The 20,438-nt window shown below is 40.6% G+C and overlaps 2 protein-coding genes across 2 annotated transcripts in view; one reads left to right on the top strand and one right to left on the bottom strand.

Moving 5' to 3' along the window:
• The window catches only part of LOC307104095 (protein FAM149A-like), a gene marked incomplete at its 5' end in the record, with an annotated part of 124,947 nt that overhangs the window by 61,067 nt on the left and 43,442 nt on the right, over positions 1–20,438 (bottom strand). The gene's annotated exons all lie outside the window — the stretch shown is intronic.
• Positions 1–20,438, top strand: part of LOC307104098 (cytochrome P450 4V2-like) — a 29,446-nt gene that overhangs the window by 515 nt on the left and 8,493 nt on the right. The window contains exons 2-8 of the mRNA XM_079778735.1: positions 10,186–10,298; positions 11,692–11,777; positions 12,534–12,724; positions 13,103–13,172; positions 14,465–14,591; positions 16,339–16,524; positions 18,733–18,835. Of these exons, the coding sequence (XP_079634861.1) occupies positions 10,186–10,298; positions 11,692–11,777; positions 12,534–12,724; positions 13,103–13,172; positions 14,465–14,591; positions 16,339–16,524; positions 18,733–18,835 (876 nt within the window). The remainder of the gene's footprint in view (positions 1–10,185; positions 10,299–11,691; positions 11,778–12,533; positions 12,725–13,102; positions 13,173–14,464; positions 14,592–16,338; positions 16,525–18,732; positions 18,836–20,438) is intronic.

The following is a 20,438-nucleotide window of genomic DNA, read 5'->3' as shown; positions in this document are numbered from 1 at the left end:
GGGTGAGGGGCGCCTCTGTCACCCCCTGGATAATGGGTTCCCAGCTCTCTCCAGTTTTCATTACATATGAGTGCAGTGTTTCTAAACTCCTGTCCGTCTGCCTTTTCTCTTCTCATTTTCCCACCCCCTTGCTGCTGCTATCTTAAACCACCACCTGTAGCCTTAGCCAGCTTGGCTCAGTGGATAGAGCTTTGGCCTGAGGACTGAAGGGTCTGGGGTTTGATTCCTGTCAAAGAAATTTGCCTGGGTTGCAGGCTCCATCCCTAGTGGGGGAGGTGCAGGAGGCAGCTGATCAATGATTCTCTCTAATCATGGGTGTTTCTAACTCTCTCCCTTCCTCTCTGAAATCAATAAAAATATATTTAATAAGAAAAACAACAACAAAACCACCTGTTTTTCTTCTGTTAAAGTCCTAAAAGCAGACACAAATTATAACTTAGTGTCTCTCTCTCTCTCTCTCTCTCTCTCTCTCTCTCTCTCTCTCTCTCTTACTCTCTCTCTCTCTTTGTCTTTCTCCCTCTCTCTATCTCTATTTCTATGTCTATTTGTATCTCTATATCTATTTCTCTGTCTCCAAAATAAGGTATGAGAAATGCACTTGAGAACAGAGCCTCTCCCTCCAGAAATCACAAGACTTGACCACAACTTTCATTCCTCCTTAGCTCTTCTAAGGAGGTTACATAACAACAATGAATTATGATGTTATTCTTCAAGGCCTGCCCCAAAAGTCATACAGCAAGTTTCAGAAATCTTATTTGTTAAAGAGTGAATCTTTTTTTATTGAAATCATCTTTTGAAGAGATAGCTTTACGTTATGTTATGACAGGGGTAGAGGGATCACTTTAAGTTAGAAAGCTCTTAAAAGTCCCCGTTTGCATCCCCCATGAGGGAGGGTGTGTTAGATCTTAGCACTTCATCTTCATGGCTGTATAAGTTGAGATACCCAGAACTGAAAAGATTTGCCCCAAATGATATATATTTTTAAAATATATTTTATTGATTTTTTTACAGAGAGGAAGGGAGAGAGACAGAGCGTTAGAAACATTGATTAGCTGCCTCTTTCACACCTCCCACTGGGGATGTGCCCCAACAAGGTACATGCCCTTGACCGGAATCAAACCCGGGACCCTTTAGTCCGTAGGCCGACACTCTATCCAATGAGGCAAACTGATTAGGGCCAAATGACATATTTTTAAATGAGCCCAGAACTAGAATCCAATCAGCCCTCAGCTTAATTGAAGAAGTTTTACAGACTGAACATCAATTCCAAAGCTTAAAGGATTATTTCTTTTCCACTTTTCTTTCTCCAAATAAAAATAATGCTGTCATTTCAACTTCACAGGAGTACATGAAGCCTCATGGGAGAGTGTTACCAAAATATAAAAAATGTTTTTGGCCAAAGAAATCCAAGTAAACCTTTAACCAACCAAACATCAATGTGACTAATGTTGCAAGTGATGCAGCAAATTTTGATATATGAAAACTACATTTGTAAAAATCATCATGGCGAACGCTAAAGGCAGAGCTAATCTTCCCTTCTACCCAAAGGCTTTATAATATTAAAAAGTAATGGTGTAGAAATATAGGCTCCTCCTGCCCATCAGGAAACAATATACTTAAGAAATCTCATCATAGTGTTTTGGGGGAATTTTTTGAAGAATTGAAATCTCTAGTGAATAAGATCCATTTCAAAACGAACTGTGAGTTATTGGATTCTTTAAAGCAATTCTCCTTATAGTTACTTCTGGAGAGGAGAGAGTGATAACACATTATCTTTCTAAAGGGGACTTTTTAATGCATCAACAACTACTGCATCTGGGCATGAGACCAACCTTTGCTCCCTTTCTGCTTGTAATCAAATTGTTTGATGCTGCAATCTTTTTGGAGGGGTTCAGGATCTTAAGGAGGGGCCAATGCACAAATGAAAATACTATACAAGAAATATGAATTTAGAAGGCATGGGGGCCAGATGGAGACCTCTCTCTTGGAGAGGCACAGGGACTTCTGGGTCCAGTTTGCTTTTTATTCACTTGAATACACATTTGCCCTTTAGAAATATAAAGAGGCAGGTCAAAGGTAAAGTTTGGTAAACAGTATAAGGCTTATCAGGTTAGATAATTGCCTTGCACCATTGAGAGAAAGCAGGGCAATATCATGCTGACTTTCAGCCCTGTTGAATACCGAAGTCCATTGGCCTTCCAAAGTGTCTTTTTGCATTAATATGCTAACTACGGTTGGTTTTAGCCTCTGGCAGCTTGACTTTGACAAGTTGTTTAAAACTCTTGAATTTATAGTGTGTTACCCTTTACACATAAAAGTCACTATATTGCAGGTACTTTGAGGATTAAATTTAATGCATGCATTTTCTAGACCAGTGATGGGCAACCTTTTGAGCTTGGTGTGTCAAACTTTGCCAAAAAACTGAGCATAACTCGGGTAGTGTGTCACTTTGAGGAAAAAACATTATTTCGCAAATGTTTCATCCTCAGGAGCAGCAAATGTTTCATCCTCGGCATGCGGCTGCCTCAGCGGCCGCGTGTCATCAGAAATGGCTACGCGTGTCAGTGCTGACACGCATGTCATAGGTTCGCCATAACTGTTCTAGACCCTTGTCCAGAACTTGGTTTGAGTAAATTTTTTCATTGTCAATCATGCACTTATTTGAGGCCCTCCTTTGTGCCCAGCATCGAGCTCAGTAAAATTGGGCAGAGCACAACATTTAAAGGTGTATTCCCCATCCTCAGTACCCTTATGTCTTATACAAGAGGCTGTGCCTTTCATTGTGTGGCTACCCTCCGCATTCTGGCCTCTGAAGACTCACCTGGAGACTTGCAACTGACTCCCAACTGGGCTGTTGAACTCTATCTTTTGCTTTTCCAGTCCTTTTTGTCAACACCTGTCTTCCCCAGCTGCTCCCTGCTATGGGGCCCACCGGAGGCCTTCAAACCACGGATTTTGATTTCCCTGTCTCCTCTGTCAGACCAGACCCAGGCAGTGGTTATGGCCATGCTACATATGTTTTGACACTGTTGATGTGACCTAGCTCCTTTCACAGCAGTTTAAGCCAATGGTTAGACCGGAAGGCATTTTGAGTCGGTGTGATGTAATGGGGAAGATGGCACATTGTGTGTGTGGGTGCCTGGGGTACAAAGCCAGGCCTGCATTTACCAGCGCTGTGATATTGTGCAACTACTCAGCTGAGCACAACTTCCTCAGTTGTTCACTAACTTCTGTAATAGTGTTTCTCGTCTGACTGTGGTGAGGCATAAAAGACATAAGGCATCGGAAACCCTTAGCTCTGCTCTGATGTTTAATTACCTTCCACAGCAAATAAATATGACTGAATGAATGTTAGTCATTTTAGAAGATTCATTGTTGGGTTTTGAGGTGCCCAAATGTGCAAACGCTTTAAACAATTATTACTGTTTATTCAGTGTCACGTGCAATGAACATCCTGCACTTTAGCCTCTCTCTTGCTGCACTTTGAGCAGCTTGCCCTGAAGCCCAGGGGTGGGGGGAGCTGAGGGATGAGAGAAGGAGCAGGGGTAGTTGAGTATGTGAACATGTATTGGCACAAAAAAGAGCTGGAAAGTTTAATAGTTGATTTTTTATTCCATGTCAATCTGTCCTTGGGGCCCAAACTCCCATTTAAAACAACCCGTCAGAACCTCAGGTGCCATCTGTATTAGCGGCCTCACAGTGCTGTGGGCATTAGTCCTGCTGCTGTCAAGGGGACATTCCCTTTGCCTAGAAAAGCCTGGGTACCACATGCCTCCCAGCCAGTCTGCTCTCCTTATCCCTCCCTCCCTGGATTTTGCCAGCAATCTCAGGAGAGGCCTCATTTCCCAACCTAATTAGAAAGCCAGTCCTCCCGTGACCTCATGTTGTTTGACTTGGGCTCTGTCTAACCTTTGCCATGTCTTTTCTCTGAGGGCTGGACCCTGTACCCCAATCCTTTAGTCGCTGTGTTTTTCCACCCCACCCAACCCCCATGCCGGGGTCACACTCATTAATTTAGTGTTTCCTGAGCTGACCCAGACTTTGGTAATTGTTTGAGCTTTCTGAATGCTGGGCTGCTTTCCCCAGATGGGGCTTAGGGATTTCAATACAGAAAGGATTAACTCCCAAATTTCCTCACTACTTCAGTGTTGTTGGGATTACTGGTCACCATTTCCCCACACCCAATATAAGGACCAGCCATAAAGCAGGACCAGGGCCCCTAACACTGGCTGCATCGAACCCCAGTCTTTTTCCCACCCCAGAAGCTTTTTGTGGCCTAGGAATACCAAGTTGTCCACAGATCCCACACACCTCAGTGTTATCATCCTAAAATATAACTTTGTGGTTCTAGTACTCCTCAGGAACTTTCAGATATTGCCTAGAGACTATAAAAGAAAATCCAACTTCTTTAGCCTTGCAATACTCCAAGCTCATCTATCAATGTTATCATCCCCATCCTGTGCTCTGGCTAAACCTATAGGCAATTTTCAGACCTCCCTGACTCTGCTCTGCTATTTCTGCTGCTTGGTTTACCCTAACTTCCTTTTTCTTCCTATAAAAAGCCAAATCATTCCTTTATGCTCAAATGCCATCTCTTTCTTGGAATTTCTCCGGTACTTTCAATGAAAATTGATAACTCCTCAGACTTAACCTTCTAATTTAGCACCCATTTCATTTGACCTGATACTGTGATTAGTACAACAGTGACCATCTCCTACGATAATAAATTCCCTGAGAGTAGGGATCTGGTCTTTGGTGGTACATGTTCCTTGCCTGTGGAATGCATGTGTGAGCATGTTGTGTTTTCAAGAAGAAGTAAGATACTTCCGTCATATTCATTCTTCTATCTGGACATGGCATAGGAAACTGATTTGATTAATTACCAAGTTTCCCTATCTAATCCCTACATTTTCCTCAGTGCTTCTCAGTAATTCTTTTTAGCTTAATGATTCTTTCTTATATTCACTATGACAATCTTCCATATTTTTGTCACATTCCCAAGCCCAATTTTTTCCTATATCCAAGGAAATGTAGACATAGAGTATTATTCATATACTAGAGGCCCACTCCATGAAATTTGTGCATGGGTAGGGTCCCTAGCGGCCACTGGAGCACTGGACTGGGCCTCCTTCATTCTGCACCCTCCCCCTGGTGGTCATCACATGTCATAGCAAGTGATGGAATTCCCAGTTGGTTGAACTCCCGAGGGGACACTGCATATTAGGCTTTTATATATATAGATATTGTGTGTATGTGTTTTTCTTCTACTAACAAAATCTTTTTATTATTATTATTAATTACTTTATTGATTAAGGTATCACATATTTGTCCTCAACCCCCCCCCATTCCCATCCCAAACCCCTCCACACGCATGCCCTCACCCCCCTGTTGTCCGTGATCACTGGTTAGGCTCATATGCAAGCACACAAGTCCTTTGGTTGATCTATCTCCCTTATCCCCACTCTCCCCTACCTTCACTCTGAGGTCTGACAGTCTGATCGATGCTGTTCTTATTCTTCTGTCTATGTTGTTCATCATTTCCCCTAGATGAGTGAGCTCATGTGATACTAGGAATACACTTATAGGAACCGAAAATGAGACAAGCAATAATGGTTATGCTGAGAGGCAAATGAATCAGTCTATAGTGAGTTTCTTTCTGGGCCAACAGTTCTTTTGAGTCCCAATTTCTATATCCAACAGTTCTTTATGTGTACATAACAGCAATGATATTTCAGTTCTGGATGGTGGACAAATGGTGGTAATGCAGGTCCTACCCTCTCTGGTTTGGTCCTGGGAAATCTGCAGTGACGCACATATGCTGACTGCTAGTATGGCAAGGCATCGTCAGCGTCTTCCATCTCTGGACTGTTTCTCTTCTGTCTTCATGGCTGGAGCACTCCTGTCAATTCCTCTCTGTTGCAGGAATCCACATGGTCTCGGAGTTGTTTTCTGAAAATATACAAACATATTCTCGACCAAAAGTTAATAAAGGAATCTTTTCTATAAATTTGACTTGCGATCCTTTTTCATTTTTTGCCCAAACAATTTTCCTTTGGCTTGTTTTGACACCATGTATGTTTTACCTGGGTGTCTTGCTATTAGCATTACAAATGAAAGTTAATTTTCTAAAGTAAAAATTTTCTAGATGTAATTTATTTACAGGGTATTTTTCCTTACATGATATTCTTCTACTATCCCCCCTTTTTTGGTTTAAATATTAGGAGGCTTTTGGAAATTTTATGCTGTAATCTTGATAGCTTTTAAATTTTACTTTAACAAAATCTTTTTAAATCTTTCTCCAGCTTACTTTTTATTCTTCAACTTCAGAATAATAAAACTCCCCTTCTTTATATTTATTCAAATAATATTAGAACTACAGGAAAGTTATGAAAATAATATAGAGTTCGAATATTCCATATACCCAGCAAGCCTCCTCTGATGGTGTTATTTTACAGAATTAGTATCATTATCAAAACTAGAAAATTATTTTTTGTCCAATGTTCTTTACAATACTACAGCCCTTATTTGAATTTTACAGCACTTCCTAGTGTTCTTTTTCTGTTCTCAATTCAAAATCTCACCTGGCATGTAGTAGTTGTGCTTCCTTGTGTTATGTTCTTCAATATTAATCTTTCCTAATCTGTGATCATTTATCAGTCTTTCCATACAAATCAAGATCTTGACACATTTTCTGAGAAGATATTTTTTGCATCACTCTCAGTTTGGATTTGTCTGTTGCTTTTTCAGTTTCATTGAGGTTATGAATTTTTGGCAAGAACATCATTGTGATGTTGAAAGTTTCCCCTCTAAGATCAGGAAGATAAAGATGCTCACTCTCACCACTTTATTCAACATAGTATTATAGGTCCCAGTCAGAACATTTAGGCAAGAAAAAGAATCAGATGACATGATTGTTCATATAGGAAATCCTAGATCCCTCCGTACACACCCTCCCCGTCCCCCCGGATGCAAAAAAAATATGTTAAAATAATAAATATATAGTAAAGTTGCAGGATATAGAATCAATATACAAAAATCATTTGGATTTCTTTATACTAACAGTGGACTCTCAGGAAGAGAAACTAAGGAAACAGTCCAATTTACAATTGAATCAAAAGGAATAAAACACCTAGGAATAAATTTAACCAAGGAGGTGTAAGTCCTGTACACAGACAACTATAAGATATTGACTAAAGAAGTGATACAAACTAATTTTATCATTACTTATTCTGTTGCACAAATTGATCCAGTTTGGAGTATTAGGAGCTTTTCAACTTGGCTGCTTGGTGTTTCAACATGGCCCCATAATTTTTTGAGTACTTCCTTATTTTCTGGCACCATAATATATTCCACTATTCTGGTATTTTTCTCTGCCTTAGCCCTAAAATCAATGAATTCCCCAAGGAGAATTGTTTTTTTTTTCATTATAGGACAGTATTTAGATATACTGACATCTGGTGCCTGTACTAGAAATGGGAGCCAACATGGGAAGTTATATTACCAGAAATTTAGTTTAGAATATCAGAGAAGACTTCACAGCAAAATCACATTTAAGATGACACTTGAAGAATAAGTAAGTGTTATTAGACAAAAAGCAGTAGGAATAAGTGTTTCCTACAAAGAGAAAAGGTTCTGTATAGGCCCTGAAACATTCGAGATTAGTAAAACAGAAGAGTTTTTTTTTTTAATTAATTTTTTTTCTTGGGGTATCATTGGTTAATAACATTATCTAAATTTCAGGTGTACAATAGTATAATTTGATGTCTGTATACTCTTTTGGGTGCTAAAAATCAAAAGTCTAGTTTCCATGTATTACCATTTGTTTAACCCCATTTACCTACTTTGCCCTCTCTCCACTCTCCTTCTCCTCTTTAACCACTATTCTGTAGTCTATATCCTTGAATTTGTTTTTATTCTGTTATATTTGTTGATTTGTTACTTTTTGTTTTATATTATACACTAGAGGCCCGGTGCACGAAATTCATGCATGGGGCGGGGGGAGGGTGTCCCTCAGCCCAGCCTGCACCCTCTCCAATCTGGGACCCCTCAAGGGATGTCCGACTGCCCTTTTAGGCCCGATCCCAGTAGAATTGGGCCTAAAAGGGCAGTCGGACATCCCTCTCACAATCCAGGACTGCTGGCTCCCAACTGCTCTCCTCCCTGCCTTCCTGATTGCCCCTAGCTGCTTCTGCCTGCCAGCCTGATCACCCCCTAATCACTCCGCTGCCAGCCTGATTCATGCCTAACTGCTCCCCTGCCAGCTTGTTTGCCCCTAACTGCCCTCCCCTGCAGGCCTGGTCACCCCCAACTGCTCTCCCCTGCAGGCCCAGGTCCCCCACAACTGCCCTTCCCTGCAGGCCCTGTCTCCCCCAACGTCCCTCCTCTGCCAGCCTGGTCACCCCTAACTGCCCTCCCCTGCAGGCTTGATCACCCCCAACTACCCTCCCTTGCAGGCCTGGTCCCTCCCAACTGCCCTCTCCTGCTGGCCTGATCACCCACAACTGTCCTCGCTAGCAGACCTGGTCCCTCCCAACTGCCCTCCCCTGCTGGCCATCTTGTGGCGGCCATCTTGTGTCCACATGTGGGCAGCCATCTTGTGTGTTGGAGTGATGGTCAATTTGCATATTATTCTTTTATTAGATAGGAGAATTAGATAGGATAGAGGCCTGGTGCATGGGTGGGGGCCGGATGATTTGCCCTGCAGGGTGTCCTGGATCGGGGGGGGGGGGCGGTTCCCTTGGGGCATGGGGCAGCCTGGGTGAGGGGCCTGTGGTGGTTTGCAGGCTGGCCACGCCCCCCAGCAACCCAAGCGGAGGCCCTGGTATCTGGGATTTATTTATCTTCTATAATTGAAACTTTGTGGCCTTGAGCTGAGCCAAGCCTTCCCCTTCCTCCATGGCTGCAGCCATTTTTGTTGGGATTTATTTATCTTCTATAATTGAAACTTTGTAGCCTTAAGCAGAGGCCAAGGCAGGCCAGGGCAGAAGGAAAGCTTGGCTTTCTCCATCGCCGGGAGCAACTCAAGCCTCCTGTTCTCTCCAGCTCTGGGGCTGCTGCCATTTTTGTTGGGATTTATTTAACTTTTATAATTGAAACTTTGTAGCCTTGAGTGGAGGCCTGGGCCTGCCAGGGCAGGTGGAAAGCTTGGATTCCTCCATTGCCTGGTAAACCCAAGCATCCTGATCTCTCTTTGCCCACAACCATCTTGGTTGGGTTAATTTGCATACTCACTCCTGATTGGCTGGTGGGCGTAGCTTGTGGGTGTAGTGGAGACATGGTCAATTTGCATATTAGTCTTTTATTAGATAGTATATAAGTTAAATCAGACTGTTTTTGTCCTTGTCTGACTTATTTCATGTAATGTAATATCCTTCAGATCCATTCATTTTATCACAAATGACAATATTTTATCTTTAAAAAAATATTCTTTATTGATTACAGAGTGGAAGAGAGGGGGAGAGAGAGAGAAACATCAGTGAAGAGAGAGAATCATCCATTGGCTACCTTCTGCATGCCCCACACTGGGGGTGGAGCCTGCAATCCGGGCATATGGCCTGACCAGGTCAATACTCAACCACCGAGCCATGCCAGCTGGGCCAATTATTATCACATCTTCTTTATCCATTCATCCACTGATAGGCACCTAAGGTTGCTTCTATATGCTGGCTATTGTAATGCTGCAATTAACATTGGGGTGCATATATCTTTTTGAATTAGTGTTTTCATGTTCTTCAGATAAATACCCAGAAGAGGAATCATATAGTAGCTCTAATCTCAGTTTGTTGAGGAACTTCAATACTGTTTTAGAGAGGGTGAACGGAAAGCATCTATCTACCAGGGCTGGAGAGTTGGGACAGGTTTCCCTTTCTATAGAAGCATAGCCGAAGCAGGTCAGGAGAAACTGAACAACCTGAGTGTTCTTGGGGAAGGCATGTCATAAGGCTCACCACAAACATCCACAGTGCTTGGCATTTCACAGTTAACCACGTTGTTGCACATATATCATTCATAATTAAATTAGCCTCATAATTCATGCATTAATAATTTAGTAAGGACAACCGTGTGGTTTAGCTTCAAGATGTGAAAGATCTGGGAGATATTGAGTTAGTTGCCCAAAGTAAAAAGAGTAAAAACCCAAAAATGACACAATAAGGAACTTATTTTAAATTTAATATTTTCTCCTAGAGTTTTTCCAGGCGCTGATTGATTGCACTGAAGAAAACAGACATGTGCCAATGCTAAAACTCTGGTTTGGCACTGTACCTGCAGTAGCCATGTATAAGGCCGAAACTATAGAGGTGAGTCGATGGTGACTATGATCAATGTTTCACTGTATATTTGATGGTGTGAGAATCTCACCAGAATAAACAGCAAATATATGTCCTTATATTTAATTGAATTCAATACAATGAGGATTCCATGAAATATCTAAGGCTTGTGAAGGTGCCATTTAATGCTTTCCAGATATAGTCTGAGTTCTGGGAAGCGTAGCAGCTTATACATGTCTATACACATTTGGTATTAAGAAATATATTTGTCCTCCTTTTTCGGGAAGTCTTCATTTGAACATAACCATAAATAGATTATTCTATAAATTGAGCTCATATCATTTGCCAGGCACTGTTTTAAGATTACAGAAATATAAGACTAATAAAATATAAGTGTTTCCCTTAAGATGTTGAGTATCCATTATACTTTTATTATTTCAAGTTAAGTTTTTAAAAGAGAACACTAATCTGATATTGATGGGGAAGATGTTATTAATTCACGCTATTGAAATTACTCCTAAAAATTGTTTACCTTTCTTTTCCTTATTATCATGACATTGGGGGTATTATCTTATGGTTTGATGATAAAGGATTTGGGTCAGGAAGTAAAAATGGGATAAACAGACCTTCTCTTGATGGAGCAAAATTAACACCAGAATTTCCTAGGGTTGTTGGGCTTGGATACATCTTTCTTACTCATTGTGTAAAACTCTTAGAGTGTCTCTGGTACCACACTGCAGAATCTACTGGCCCAGAGGAGACAGCGAGAGGGCCACATGTGGGTTTCAGCCATTGCTGGCCTAGTATAGTGGGCTTAGTATATGTGGATAGAGATCTTCCAAAGCAGGGAACTGCAGCAAGAAGCCTGAGAAGCATTTTGTGCATATGCTCATCTCTTCTGCTTTACTTTGGCTCCAGGCAACCTAACTATACCCATGATTCCCAGTGCTACTTATACCCTGGAGACATTCAAATGTGTGCCTAGTGTAAGCCTTAATCCTGAGCTGCATACCTGCTTCAGACTATGGCAACTTGAATGCCTCCAAATCAACATACCTGATCATGAACTTGTGATTTACATCTCCCTAAATGTGGTCATCCTTTGATTCACCCACCTTCTCTTCCCTCACTCCTACCCTCAATAAACAACTCCACGTGGCTCCTAGTTCATGGCAGGAGTCAGGGAATTAATTCTCTTGGACATTTTCCTTTCAGTCAACTCTAGCTAGTCTTCAGGAGTGAGTGACAGTTGTATGCTCCAAACTCTAATTGAATTTCTTTGAGTCATAGTAATGAAAACGAACCACAATGAATTGTTATGAAATGTTACTTTAGAAAGTAGATGTGCTCTAGCCCAGTATTCTTATAATTAAGGTTGCTTTCATATCTCTTATCTCTCATTTTTCTTTTCTCTCTTTCTAAGGTAATTTTAACTAGCTCAAAGCAAATTGACAAGTCTTATCTGTACACCTTCCTAAAACCATGGCTTGGCCTAGGACTTCTTACAAGGTAAGTCAGTGTAAATCGGTAAAGCTGTCTTGTGCAAAACTTATGTCAGGCATTGACACAAGGTAGTTTTCCTATAGCAAGAATGTGCTGTCGGGTAGTAGAGAGAAGCTGAAAAGGTTGGGTGATAATGGGCCTCTGACAGACAGGAACCCAGGGTGTAGAGTAATCTCCAGCCATGGCATTCAATCATGATGATCACCAGTGTTCCAAGGAGGGTAAGAAAGTGCCAATGTATAAAGGGAGTACGGCACAGGGGAGTTCTGAGCAGGGAAATCTTGAAAATCCAATGAAAACGGCAGTCATCCTCAGAGAAGTGAGCGGAGCACAGTAACTTCAGTCCTTGCGCTGCCGTCCAGCAACAGGACCCCATGAACTGAGAAAGGGAAAGCAGGGCTTCGGTGGGGACTTCGGAGACGTCAACGATGTTAGAGAACAAAGTAGACTCATGGAGCTCCTTGATCCTCAGAGGGTTAAGGTTGGCTAAAGGGGGGAAATTTCTAAGTTTTGGAAACTCAGAACTTAGAAATCCAGAAAACTTCTTAAAATTTTCAATTTTGATGAGTGCTCTTTTAAATATTAGTAATATAGAAGGATATCTAAAATATGCCCATTCTGTAACTATATATGAATCTCCCCTTGACATTCTGACCAAAGCATTTAGGAATCTAGATTAGGAAGAATTTGTTGTCTTGACTATGCTTTATTTCTTTTGGATATTGCTTTTCTCTCCTTTGTAACCATGTCTTGTATTTCTAGTACTGGAAACAAATGGCGCTCCAGGAGAAAAATGTTAACACCCACTTTCCATTTTACCATTCTGGAAGAGTTCTTAGATGTCATGAATGAACAAGCCAACATATTGGTTAAAAAGCTTGAAAAACATGTTGACGGAGAAAAATTTAACTGCTTTTTTTACATCACTCTTTGTGCCTTAGATATCATCTGTGGTAAGTCTCATTGATTTGTTTCTAGAGCTATGGTGTAACCATAAATGGCCCAAATAGAAAATAACACTTCACTGGGAAGCAAATGAAGGGGTTAGAAAGGATATTGGCTTCTTTAGGGTTGTCCTTCCGCTAAACTGGGCTCCTGAGAAGCGGTGCTCACTGCTAGGGCTTTGAGTAGAGACAACTTGCCAGGAAGGTCAGAGGGAAGGAGGAGCAGGAACAGGGAGTAGGAGAAACAAAAGGTGCAAGATTGAAAGGGGAAAGGAACAATTCTAAAATATATAAGAATTTATGTCTTTTTTCAAGTGTTTGCCACTGGAAATTAAACAGAAGGCATGTGCATGAATTGAATGGTTGCTTCTCACCCATATTTTGCAGAAACAGCTATGGGCAAGAATATTGATGCTCAGAATAATGATGATTCTGAGTATGTCCGTGCAGTTTATAGGTAAATGGAGCCCTTCTAATTATTTTTAAAATTGTTATTGATTCAAGCTTTAAAAAATATCACTAATAATTTTTTGTCTGTGTTGTATCTTTTTCATTGTTTCACAATGAAATATTGTACTAAAAATCAACCTAATCATTCATGCATGTATTTTAACAATACGGGATTTATTGTATAACTTATGGCGTACCCAGGCTATGTTATAATTTTTAATAATTATTTTATGATATATTAAGAAATTATATTATGATGATAAAATAAAGATAAAAACAATATTTTTAGCATTATAACCACTAGGTTTAAAAAATTATTCATTAAAACTTGTAGCTATTATTCCAGAATGTTAGCTATGATATTGTTTTGTGTTATGTGCTCCTCTCTCTTGTTTTTTGAGTTGTTATTAATTCTCTCTTCCCATATTTTCTGCACTGTGTATTATTTTTTAATTGAAATAGTCATATTTACTTTGAAAAATTGCTGATATTATTCAACTATTAAAATGCAAGGCCAGGGTTTGATTTGAGGAATTCTGTCTTTAGGTCCACTGCCCATTTCATTTTAACACATATTAGCATATATAGTCTGCCATTCATTACACAAGATACTGACTAGTTTTATAGTGGTCCACAGAACAGAATAACAGGGAGACAAGCATCAAAACAAATAAGTATAAACTTATAAACTATAATAATTGCTTAAAAAGAAAAAATAAAGTTGATATTCGAGAAGAAAACAGCAATAGGGCCCACAGATTGAGTGACCAGAAAAGGCCACTCTGCAAAATTGGCCTGTGAGCTGCTCTCAAAGGAGGAGATCATGTCTAGGTCTTCCTGCTCCATCACTGGAAATGTTGAGGGAGGGACTCGGGACAGGAATGTGACAGAGGGGCACTTTACTGCAGAAGAGGACAGCCAGAGAGGTTATCAAGCAAATGTGTGGACATTAAACAGGCAGATTTCATCCCACCCTGTGGTATAAGAGCTACAGGCAGCTCGGGGAGATCCGGAACTCTTCCCGGAGAAATGGAAGGAGAGATCAGATGGCCATCTAGTGAGGATGTTTTGTAATGGATTCTTAATTCCTCTAAAGGACCCATTTAATTCTTAAGCTTCCTTGGATGTGTAATAGCCCATGCCTTCATTGTTGAGCACAAAGCATAGAGCTCTTAGAAGCCGCTAAGACAAATTATCATGATTGCCACATATTACCCTCATTGAGACCAGGCACCAAATAGGTACTCAAGCAATGCCCATTTTGATATATCAGCTGATACATTTGCACCCTGTTTATAGGATGAGTGATTTGATACATCGAAGAATGAGGACATTTTGGCTCTGGCAAGACGTTTTATACCTTTTGTTTAAAGATGGATGGGACCACAAAAGGAACCTAAAGATCTTACATAATTTTACCAACAATGTAAGTCCTCATTTTTTTATTGTGGTCAAACATACATAACATAAAATTTATCATAATAGCCATTTTAAGTGTACCATTCAGTGGCATTAGGCGCATTATCAATGTTGTGCAACCCCTACCACTATCACTTTCTAGAACTTTTATAAGTGCATGACTCCTATGTTTGTTAACACAGCCAGTCATTAATGTTCCCTACTGGGGAGGTTAGTCTACTGGGGGAGGTTGTCTATAAATAAATAATTACAAAATGTGATATGAGCTATGGTAGTTTATTAACAAACTGGGTGCTATGCTAAGATAATAAAGAAACAGGGATCTGTGTTATAAGAATCTTTGGAAAAGTGTTTGGATTAGGCAATGGTTTTCAAAGACAAAGGGCATTTATAGCAGTATCTTAAACTGGAAAAGATAAAAATTCACTAGATATTACTATTTAATTTGTAATGACAAGGAAATAGTAATGTTCTCGAAATAGTCTGTGTTTGTGTTAAAAGTATGTTTATGAAAAGGCAAACTTCGATTGAAAACATGCATTATAATTTAAATGTCCTGATAAAAGTGCCGAAGTAATTATATTTATCCTTTGCTGTAAATTCTAGTTTAAAATATGATGGCATTGCTTCCTGACAATGAGGTACTGCCTCCACAAACAGATCAAGTGGTAGAGTCCTTAGATGTTAGATGAATGAGATGTGGGAGTGAGCTGCCTTCAGTGGAGTATAGCAAAATTGCCTGGCAAGAGGTGAACGGTGAACAGTTTGTGTTTTATAGGTACAATTACACTTGTCTTCAAATTTCATGCATTAGTATCAGTATCAATAATGAATGAATTCCAAATTGGATGAATAATATCAAAAATTGCATACTGAGTGACAGGCACCAGAGTTTCCATCAAGAATCAAAGAGGGGACACAGTGCTTGCCCTTACTGAACTTGGGATCTGTTCATTCAAAGCAGAAGCAGGTTTGGATGATTGCCTGAAAGGAGGATAAAGTTGAAATGTGTAACCAAATTAAGCTCAGGGGCTTTCATTCTTTTACTCATTCAACACATACCTCATGGACATTTCTAAAAGGCCAAGCAGTGTTCTAAAGGTTGGAAATATATCAATGAATAAAGACAAATTTGCTGCTACATTGCAGTTGGAGGAGAAAGTCACTAAATAACAAATACAATGCCAGGTGGTAAGTGAAATGGAAAAAAGGTAAAGCGGGCTTAGGAAGAGAGTGAGTGCCAGGGACTAGGGTAGCAGTGACCCTGACAGTGTGACTATGGGCAGCGGAGATCTAAAACTAGGAAGGAAGCTAGTCATGCTGGCTTCTGAGGCAAGAGCATTCCAGGCAGAAGGAACGGCAAGCATACAGGGTGATTCTTTTCTCCAATACAACATGTAATTAGAGTGATCTGTAATTAGTCTATCATATAATGATTGTGTTCTCTCCACCACCCCTACTTTTTCTCATGTGCTCTTTCAACTCGCTGGGGCCCTATTCAGGAGACTACTACTCTATTCCCATGTTGGAAAGGCTGCAAAAATAGTCCTTGGAAATGATGTATTACGCCCTAAAAATATTCACAGAAAGCTTTACTATATTTTCACAAAAACCTAAGTTCCTGTTGAGTGAGACAGAACTGGAAAGGCTTAGAAAAAAATCAGTTAAAGAAGCTGGTATATTTTCATAAGAAAATGGACTATTAGGCCATATCGAATTCCACACAAAAGCATGTGATCATTTAAATCATACAGGTCATCAATGAACGGGCCAATGAAATAAAGAGAGAAGAAGAACGTAAAAGTGATGACAAGGGCACGACCCCCTCCAACAGAAAACGCAAGGCTTTTCTCGACCTGCTTTTAAATGTGGTGGATGATGAAGGGAACAAGCTAAGCCATGAGGCTATTCGAGAAGAAGTGGACACTTTCATGTTTGAGGTATTTTGCGTTGTCATGTTAGTCTCAGGTATCCTCATTAAACAAATTACAGTTCCTGTTATATAACAAGATAATGTTTTGTTTTTTTTTAATCTTGGGAGTAAAAAATGCTAAGAATGAAGAAATAGCCAGCACTAATACTTAGACATGTTTAAACATTTAATAGTCAAATTAGAAAGAACATGAAATAGCAAGCATTATTTGTAACCACATTTTAAAATATGTTGGGTTCCTTGGCATAAGGGATGATCTGTTCGCAATTTATTTTTAACTTAAAAAGATAATCAATTTATAGGAATTCTTCAAAAAAGTTTTTAGCATTTTTTAAAAGTCTGATCACATTTTGAAGTAGCTTGTTATAACTGATGAAGAGTCATTATGTTGTAGGTAGTAATTACAAAGTTTAAGACCTAAATTAAATACCAGATCAACTCTCTTCTTCAGATAAAGCTGTAGACTTGTATGGGTTCTTTTTTTCCCAACATCAGAGAAAGTTTCTGTCATTATTTCTTCAAACAGGTTTTCTATTCCTTGCTCCACTTCCTCTCCATCTGGCACCCCTATTATACAGATGTTGTTTCCTACTCACACACCCATCCTCTCCTTCCCTCTGAGATGGAACAATCTGTTCCATGCTTCTATGTCTGTGCCAGGCCCTTTATGCTCCTGGTCTGGCGGATTCTTGCCCTGCGCAGTTCCGCCAATGCACTTGTTGGCTCTGTGCTTTGTGTTTGCTCCCTTTGGGTCGCAGACAAAAATAAAACAGGAAGTTCATTTTCAAATTCAGGAGAAGCTATTAAAATTCTTTAGTAAGAGCACTTCCTCTATGATTTTGCTAAACAACTGAGTGACATGGGCCAGCTTTTGTCAGAGGCCAGAGTCATTTCTGTAAACAAATTGCAAGTGTGAGAAAATACAATCATGCCAACATCAGAGACTTATAAATATGTTTTTTTGAAATTGCAGAAAAGTCCTTAACAATTCCATTTGGGAGCTAAAGCAAGTGCTTCAGAGACATCTGCCCAGGAGATGACATATTACAATGGTCACTTGTGTTGTTTAGGGTAAATGGACCAGTAAGAATTATTATTTTTTATTTTTCAAATACTTTTTTTTTTTTCTGGAGAACTTACCATTTTGCATGTGGAGTGTCCTGGTGAGGTGAGGACAGGAAATGAGGGGCTGATGCCTAAAGACACTGAACGGACAGAGAATAAGGTCATCCAGGTGTCACCATCAGTATTGGAGCTGGAGTCTCCTCACCCCGCATCCTCCATGCTCCCCGAGGTGAAGAGTGTGGACTCTGCTTTGTCATCAGAAACTCCAAGGGCCCTATTCTTTCCTCCACCTCATATGAAGCTGTCGGGCTTGGGAAGGTCATTTAGCATCTTTTGGGCTTCAGTTTGTCATCTCTAAAATGTCAATAGCAGTATCAAGTATCCCATGGATTTTTTTTAAAAAATATGTATTTTTATTGATTTCAGGGAAATATATTTTTATTGAAGGGAGAGGGAGAGACAGAATCATCAATGATGAGAGAGAATCACTGATTGGCTGCCTCCTGCATGCCCCTACTGGGGATCGAGCCCACAACCCAAGCATGTGTCCTGACCAGGAATCGAACCATGACCTCCTGGTTCATAGGTCGATGCTCAAGCACTGAGCCATGGCAGCCGGGCTCTCATTGTTTTTTTGTGAAGAATAATTGTGTTCCTTTCTGCAAAATGATGGTATTTGCCTCAAACTCAGCAAGGTTTAAATGGGGCTATTCACCAACTTCTTGATGTGGAGACTAACTCAGAACCACCCATGTGCTCCCTGGTGTCCACCTTACTGTACAAGTGGGGGACAGTGGAGAAGTGCAGATCTGGCCACTTGGCTCAGGAAAGTTACACTTTTATTTCCTCAAAAACAGTCCAGCGCACGGAGTTCCCTTGGAATGCCTCCTGTTAGCCCAGCCCAGCCACTCTCACCAAGTATGTGACTCTGTCCTATTGAAATGTCCCTGTACCAGAGGCGTCCCCTTTGAAGGGATTGTTTCATTGGTTTGTTCCCCACGGAGGTAAAATACTGTATAAAATTAACTTGTTCTGTCTGGAGTCACGTCACAGCTGTCAAATCCAGAGACAATTCAAAATAGAGCTAGCATCCCTAACCTTCTCAATAGAACTCTGGTTTCTAAGCTATTTTTTCTCTCTTACATTGTAGGGCCATGACACAACTGCAGCTGGAATAAACTGGGTGGTTTACCTATTGGGTTGCTATCCAGAAGTCCAGAAAAAAGTGGACAATGAACTGGACGAAGTGTTTGGTACGTATGGCCCCTTCACTGCTTACACAGAAGATCGCAAGTCACTGAAGCAAATGGCCTTCTTGCTCATTAAGAAAGTGCAGTCAGGCCTGTTCTAAAGACACTGAAATAAGCAGGAAGGCTGCCATCTGGGACCCCTTCCAGACCTAATGTCCTTTCCAAACCTCACCCATTTGTTTACAGGCTTTTGCTGATTGCTTGGCATGTGACTACACTGGGCTAGATGCTGAGGCTACAAAGATACATGTCCCTGTGCTCAAGGACCTTGCTGCTTCATAGATGAAGCAGACACTGTGTAGAAAATACCAAGTCATGGCTGTGTGCTTGGGCGATATGAGGAAGGAAGGGGCTAGAGGAGAGCAGAGAGGTGAGGTGAAGCTGGTTAGCGGGGTCCAGGAGAGCTGTTCCATATAGGATTGCTGTGTGTTAAGCTGATGGGAAATAAATTTTTTTTTGCACAACCAGTAACCTGTAGGTAAGGAGTCCTAGGCTGATGCCAGAGGGATGTTGTGAGAATCCCGGGCTTGCCCTTTTTTCCTCTTTCATTTTCATGTTTGTGGGTTTTATTTTCTTGATCATTGTTCTGGGTCTCATGTTTATCTTTAAGGCAAGAAGAAAGGGGTGGAGGGATGAAGGATTATATTAGTCTCCTTTGACTGCTGTCACCAATTCTGCAAACTGGGTGGCTTAGCACAATAGAAATTTATTCTCTTACAGTTCTGGACACCAGAAGGCCCAGAGCAGTATCTCTGAGTTAAATCAATGTGTTGGCAAGACTGCACTTTTTGGAAGTCTGAGGGGAGAATGCATTCCTTCTGGTGACTGCCAACATACTTTGGCTTATGGCCACATCATTCAAATCTCTGTCTCCATCTTCCCATCACTTTCTCTTCTGTGGGGTTGTGTCAAATCTCCCTCTGCTCTCTCTTATGATATTTGTGATGGCATTCATGGCCCACCTGGATAATCCACGATCAGCTCTCCATTTTAAGTTCCTTCATAAAATGTTCAAAAGCACCTTTTCCCCCAAAAAGTAATATTTATAGGCTCTAGGGATTAGGACCGGATATATTTGTGGGTCACGACCAGCCTACCACAAAGGAACTGTGCATTGTGCCATCAACTTAATTCTTTGTTTAACCAGATGTCATATGGCTTCCAATGGCTGGGAAAAGAAAGGTAAAGGTTGGTTGGCCAACCAACACAGTGGTATCTGATGGATTTTCCTGGTGCAAAGTGGGGAAGGAATAATAAAGGAAAAGAGGAGGAGGTGGAAGGCATTCTGGAAAGAGAGGCTCCTGTTGCACAATGGCAGAGTGGAAACGTTGGCAGATAATAGTAAGCATTAAAGGACAGGTGGAATTCAGAACATTTGTTAGAACCCATTGAGAGGTGAAGTTGGAAAAGGAATTTCATGTCCAGATGGTGTGAGGACTGGATTTTCATATCCAGAGGGAAGACTGTACTTTGTGGAATGGAGACGATCTAAACTCCTGGGCTCTGTTTCTGTCATCATTTCATTTTTCCTGTTTCAAGTTGAATTTCTCTCAGATTGCCTCTGGTGGGTAAATGGGGTATTCTAGAAACCCGGGTTCTTTAGTAA

The sequence above is a fragment of the Cnephaeus nilssonii genome (genome assembly GCF_951640355.1).
Source record: "Cnephaeus nilssonii genome assembly, chromosome: 8".
Lineage (NCBI taxonomy): Eukaryota > Metazoa > Chordata > Mammalia > Chiroptera > Vespertilionidae > Cnephaeus > Cnephaeus nilssonii.
The sequence above is the reverse complement of the archived record's forward strand: the minus strand, read 5'-3'. Positions and strand labels throughout refer to the sequence as shown.